Below are 7,536 nucleotides of genomic sequence, written 5' to 3' on the forward strand. Positions count from 1 at the left end.
TATAGGATGTTGTTATACGATAGTAATCTGTAGATCTGCATGTTAGTCTGTTGGTTGGTTATATGTTTATCTATTTACTAGATATATGTTATCTAGTAATGTATATATCAACATAGTGTGGTTGGGTTGAGGCAATGTTTCTTTTGTAAGGAAGCCAACAAACATCTGAGCAAGTTAGACATAAGTTGTGGGACCGAGAGGCAAGCAAGACTTATGCTGTGGGATCGGGAATAAGCCAGACATGAGGTGTCGTTTGGAAAGAAAGCGAGACTCATCTTGTAGACTCAGGGGTAATCTAGTATTTTAGTTGTGGATACAGTATGTATGTTTTTATATGTTTGTGTGGTGGTACTTGAGGGAACTCACTAAGCTTGTCCTTATGGTTTTCAGTTTCACATTTCAGGTACTTCTGACAATCGAGGGAAAGCAAAGGTGTGATTGTGCACTTCCTTTCTAGTTTTTATGATTTTGGATTTTTGGAATACTCTGATTTGTTATTATCACATTTGAGAACAATTTTTTGTAAACAATTATGATTTTGGTTGTATTTTGAAAATAAACATTTTACCTTTATTTTCGGGATGTTATAGTAAAATCTTCCATACAACATCTACACATCCATCTAACCTAAATTTATATAACCCCATCATACAACAATCCCCCAATAGTAATTAGTTCTGAATAATCAACATCATAAGTACCTAAATAAACAATAATCACCAAACATACAATTGAATTGTTATTATTGATGTAATATAATTGACATGATACATGATACTGATTCCTTGCCACTTTTCATCCATTTTTATTATACACCATATAAATAACACAAAACATCCTAACAATATCACTTAATGGAATGTTCTATATTCAAATAACTGTGTTTATTCATGCATATGCTTTTACATATATCTATAAAACATAAAACTGAAATGTTCTATATTCAAATAATTGTGAAGCTGATAGATGCAAGGTGAATTTTTGTCGATTATCGAAAACTAACACACTTAACTCAATTATCATTTTTTTTTGTAAATTGAGTTGCGATAATGTGAAAAAAAATATTAACCTATTTTTAAAGGTTTCTGTAAACAAATTAGAAATAAAATACAATGCATAAATCAAATGCAAAAGATTTTTTTTAAGTTTATTTCAAATTAACAAGTTTTCAATCTGTATACTCAAAATGGCATATATATATATATATATATATATATATATATATATATATATATATATATATATATATATATATATATATATTCACTATGCATTTATTATATGCATGGTTTATTGTATAATTCCACTCATAGATCTTGTGTATTGCGCTGATGAAACCTATATAACTAGAATAAACATGATTATATGTCAACTATGATTACATATGACAATTTCATTTGTATTGCGCACAGAAAAATAAAGCTAGAATTACCCTATACAGAACTAGAACACTGGTGCAATAACTACGACACAATCCGTAGCTATTGTGTAGTTATAAGCAGATAGATACAGAAAAATGTATGTATCATAATGGCCCGTGGCTAAATTATAGCTACAGCTAAGCTATAGAATCGCTATGGAATTTTCCGTAACTACATTAGCTATAGAATAGCTATGGAAATAAATAGTTACAGATTTCCTACAAAATAGTTACAAAATTGAATAGCTACGAAACTAAATAGCTACGGAATAACTACATATTCAAATAACTACGAAATAGCTGTGGAAGTAAATAGCTACAGTTTTTTATCCGTAGGGATTCTGTTGCTAATTAACTATAAAATAGCTACATATTAGCATCCATATCTATTCCGTAGCTACTCCGTATCTATTTTGTTACTAAATTAAATCGTCTCATTCTGTTGCTGATCCGTAGCCATTCCGTAAGTAATTAGCTACAAAAATTTTCCGTAGCTATTTTCCGTAGGAAAACCACCGATTTTCTAGTAGTGATATAACAAAATCACAGATAAATAAAGGTAAAAAAATAGGGCTTTATTGTTTTCGATTTTTCCTTAGATTAATCTTTGACGTTGAACATAATTCCTTGAGGAATAATTTATTTATCAACTCTATTTGTTATGTTAAAGTTCAACAACTCAAAATGATGAACGACTTCCAAGATTATTTAAATGAGTAAATTATACGAATGGTCCCTATGGTTTGGGGTAATTTGCGCGTTTGGTCCCTAACTTATTTTTTAACTCGGAAGGTCCCTACTGTTTGTTTTTGTTACGCGCTTGGTCCCTAATGTTTGTTTTTGTTACACGCTTGGTCCTTGTCTTACCCAAAATGACTATTATTTAAATACAAAAAAATGATGGGCAGATAAGATAAAGTGAAAAGGGTGGGATTGGGGTGTGTCTATTTAAATAGATTAAAAAATCAAAGGTAAAATAGTCTTTTTATGTATGATAGGGACCAAACGCGTAACAAAAACAAACAATAGGGACCTTCCGAATTAAAAATATAAATTAGGGACCAAATGCGCAAATTACCCTAAACCATAGGGACCATTCGAGTAATTTACCCTATTTAAATTTCATTGTCCTAATCAACCCGTACTTATATTATAAGTATATGCAATATCTAATTTAATTTATGTTTAATTACAAAATTATCTATACTTTCCTAATTTAATCATATCATTTGATCTTAAGAAGCTTTACACTGATAGATAGTTAACAATTAGTTGATTGGTTGTATTCCTTAAATAAGTTTGCTCTTACGCATCATATATATATATATATATATATATATATATATATATATATATATATATATATATATATATATATATATATATATATATATATATATATATATATATATATTTTGGCACAAAACACTTTGGGGTAACGGCGAAAATGAGCAACGGATACACGTGTGTTTTCAAACAAAATGTGTTTCCTTAAAATATGTTAATCATTAAATTAATATATATAAAAAACATATTTTTTTTTCTTCATTTTTTTAACGATCTAGTATTGTTAAATATATTATTTTATATAAATAAAATCCAAATTGATATGGTTTTAATATATATATATATATATATATATATATATATATATATATATATATATATATATATATATATATATATATATAGTTTCGGCTCTCGTTATTTATAATTGAATAAAAATGCATCATATTTTTTATTACAGTACATTCATTATTTATTTATAAATAAAACATATACTTAATTATTTCTACAGTTTAAGTATCATTTATATATAAATATAGCATGTAATAAAGTTTCTTACCTAAAATGTATTTTTAAATCATATTTCGTCATATTTTATATATTCATATATATATATATATATATATATATATATATATATATATATATATATATATATATATATATATATATATATAAACATGTATATTAACTATCGTTAAATGTTATATTCATAGATGAATAAAACATTTATCAGATTTTTATTCAAGTTCATTTCTTATTCATATATGAATAAGAAGTATGTTAATAAAAGACGAAATGTTTTTAAAATTCGATTTTATTATTTATATATGAATAAAACATTTATCAGATCTTATTATTCATATATGTTTCATTCATATATGATGATGGTTAATTTGTAAACAAAAAAATTAAGCATACATTTTGTTCATAAGTAACGAACAAATACATAATAATAAAATATGATATACTTTTATTCACTTATAAATAACGAGTGCTGTAATTATAAAAAAAGTAAAAAAAAAATTTACTTAATTATAAAACTATATCAATATGGATATATATTTATTATGAATTTTGGTATATTTAAAATAGTTTTTCAATAAAAATAAATCGTTAAAAATTTTAAAAAAAAATTGTTTTTATATATACTAAAACAAGAATTAGCATAGTTAAAGGAAACATGTATGGTTTGAAAACAAATCTCTCATTCTCAGTCTTTTTTATTTTTCAATTAACTTTTATATATATATATATATATATATATATATATATATATATATATATATATATATATATATATATATATATATATATATATATATATATATATATATACGGTCTGGTTCCGATGAGGATTATTTTTTCAATAAGGACACCATAAAAAAATTGAAAAATAAAAATAAAAAAACAATACAAATTATAAAATCAAGCATAATATTATATCTGAGAGAGAGAGAAATAGAAAAAAAAATTGAAAGATTAAAATTCAATTATAGATCATAAAAAATAAATCATGGATCTTAAAACTTATCAATGTTTCAGTTTTAATTATTCAATTTTTTTCTTCTGTTTTTTTCTCTCTGATATGATATAATTCTCGATTTTATGATTTATATATTATTTTATATTTTTTGAAGATTTACCCACGAGTCGTCATTGAAAAAAAGAATTCTCACCCGATCCACTATCTATATATATATATATATATATATATATATATATATATATATATATATATATATATATATCAATACTACCTTATAAAAAAAATGTTAATATTTCTATAAATAGAATCAATATAATAATAATATTTTTTTAAGACGTTCAAATCTTTAAGCTTAAAGTACAACCAACTATTAATATAATAATATTATAATATATATCTTACAAATGATAATGCTAGGGATACAAATATTAAAAACACATTTAAATTAGTATTTTCTTATTTTTAGGGATTGAATTAGTTTTTTCATCAATTTTGAACCAACTTGTACTCCTAAAATATCTCTTCTCTGGTATCTGGTGCATTCGAAATCTGAAACACTTCTTTTCGACAAATCGTTTGAAATTTAAAAGCTCATTCAAATTGGAGTTCCCTAATTTTTTGCATAAAATATAGTTGATTGGAGATTAATTCAAATCTTCATCTCCTTTTCCTTCATGGAATCCACCACCACAATATTTTTTTGGTTTTGGCATTGCACTTTTTATTTTTGTGAAACCAATCGATAATGGTGCAAGTGTTCTTAGAAATATAACATGTCTCCGAATGGAACTAATTGTTTGAAAGAAACTATTCGCCACCGCCGCTTTGCGCGGGCAAACGGCTAGTATATATATATATATATATATATATATATATATATATATATAGAGAGAGAGAGAGAGAGAGAGTTTATAACTAATCTGTTGTAAATAAGGTAAAACTGTGTGAAGAATTAGCAACGAACTTATTTAGGTTACTAATTATACACTAATCCGCCACATATGTTGTTATTACTCCGTATTATTTTTTGGTCGCTACGAAGCGATAGGAAATATCATTTGCTAATTGATTGGTGTCTAAAAGTCTCTTTTGTGGTTGTGCTTTAAACATGTTTGTAGAGTAAGTTATAGTTAATGTATTTAATTCCTTTAGGGGTATTATTTTGGTTCGAAATCAAAATATTTCTAATAATGACAGTGGAAAGATGTCCATGAAATTTAGTACATTTAGCTTTGGATCGAATTAGAATGACACTGAAAATTTATAGAAAATATATCTATAATTGTCAAGATCTAATTCTTACTTATATGACAATGAAATTAAGTGTATAAAAAGTATATTCTAAAATTGTTTTCATTCATTAAAATGTAACAAATTCCATTAAGATTATTCATCATACTATATCGGGAATGCTTTTATTATTATTATTTTTATTTGTACAAAAAATAAATAAAAAGTTAAAGCTGAGATAGAAAGAAGTTATCTTGTGACGCCCTATTTGAATATAGCAAAAGTAGTCATATAAAAGTTGAAAAACAAATGGTTAAATAAAAGTAGTTTTGAGTACTTCATATAAGAAGTCTTTTTATGGCATCTGTATCACAACAGGAACACAACTCATCATCATCATCACCATCACTATCACCACATTCAACAAGATCTCAATCACAGAAACACACACAATTCTTGAGAGAAATGAAAAGAAGAGAAGTGAAAGGACCCTCTTCGACAGATCTCTTGGTGTGTTTTCCAACAAGATCTCATCTTACATTAATGCCCAAGATGATTTGTAGTCCATCAAGATCCTCAAACATATAAAACCACCGTCATTTGCACCACCACAACCATGGGAAATCTATTGGTGATACTGGTGGTCTATGGTATAAAAAGAACCAAATGGGGTCAGAGTTATCCGAGCCGACTTCTCCAAAAGTGACATGTGCAAGACAGATCAAGGGTCGACCAAAGTCCGTACCATGCAAGGATTTGCAATCGGTAATGGAAGAGATTGAGAGGCTTCATAATAACAAGAACCCTAGAAAGAAAACTACTTGGGGCAGAGCATTAGGGTTCAAGAAAGAATCCATGCAATTCGTGACATGTTTAAAGAGTTTTAAGCTTGATTTGGGATGTTTTGGTGCATTTCCGCATGCAAATGGTACTTCAGATGATGAAGTGGAAGATGATGCTGATAAGGAAGAGATTAATCATGAAAAGAAAGTAATGGGGTTTAGAGGGTATGATCTTGAACATGATGATGATGATGATGATGATGATGATGATGATGATGATAGTGAAGAGGGATCATCCAAAAGTGCATTTTCCAAAAAATTTATGGTTTTGGAGAAGAAACATGATTTTCGGTTACTTGAAAAAGAAGGAATTGATAAAACAAAATATGATGATCATGAGCATCAAGCTCCATGTACACCACCGTCAAATGCACTCTTGTTGATGGGATGTTGTTCTGCACCTGCAAAAAGCTGGTTAGAAGAGAAAGAAGAAGAAGAAGTTGATGGGGATGAGGATGATAATGATGGTAAAAAACATGATAATAATGATAGTGCAGATGATGGTCATGATGAGATGAAAGGGGAAAATTTGATGGAAGTAATGAAATTTGAAGGAGATTTTTACAAATTATCGTGTGATATCGCAAAAGAAACGTGGGTTGCTGCTGGAATTAACAAGGATCCGTTTTCAATAACTCAAAGTTCAAAAAGATATTCGACAGAATGTCTTCTAGAAGTTAAAGCTTGTTTACAATGATGAATTAAGACAGGGAAATGCGAAATATTTCAACGTTGGTGCACTCAATTTTAGATCAGATTTTTAATGATCATGATTCATGAAGTTGTTTTACTTGCATTTTTTTATTGTTATTTGTTTTTAGAGATTTTTATAACCATATATGTATAGTTGTCATATGTTATCTAATTTTAATTATTTTCTTTTACAAATATCGATTATTATACAGTATTGCTTTAATTTAGTTCAGTCGTAATAATATTTTCGTTATTTTTTTTAAACATAAAATGAATGATAGTAATCGGGGCGAATCTAAAAAGTTTTTTTAAGTGTTCATAAATCATCTATAAACAAATTCAAGAGAAAGACAGATCCATAGACAGCAAAAGAAGACTTTCGCTAAATAAGAAAGAGTTGCACAAGAGAAGTATTAGAAATGTCATAAAGCACAACCAAGATCCGTTTGTAGCAATTTTTCTATCAATTACTTTCCTTGCCATCTTGATTGGCACTCCGAACCTTACATTTCTTGAACAAAATTGGGAAGATAGTTTATTAGAATTTACTAGAATATTATTGATGGATTACAATA

General features: G+C 27.0%; 1 protein-coding gene across 1 annotated transcript; it reads left to right on the forward strand.

Moving 5' to 3' along the window:
- The first annotated feature begins 6,092 nt into the window (after positions 1-6,092).
- Positions 6,093-6,965, forward strand: LOC145003092 (uncharacterized). The gene is made up of 2 exons (XM_078962241.1): positions 6,093-6,433; positions 6,491-6,965. The coding sequence occupies exons 1-2, from the start codon at positions 6,093-6,095 to the stop codon at positions 6,963-6,965; spliced, it is 816 nt and encodes a 271-aa protein (XP_078818367.1).
- Positions 6,966-7,536: the final 571 nt, after the last annotated feature.

This window comes from Lactuca saligna, chromosome 6 (genome assembly GCF_052625555.1).
Source record: "Lactuca saligna cultivar CGN05327 chromosome 6, ASM5262555v1, whole genome shotgun sequence".
Lineage (NCBI taxonomy): Eukaryota > Viridiplantae > Streptophyta > Magnoliopsida > Asterales > Asteraceae > Lactuca > Lactuca saligna.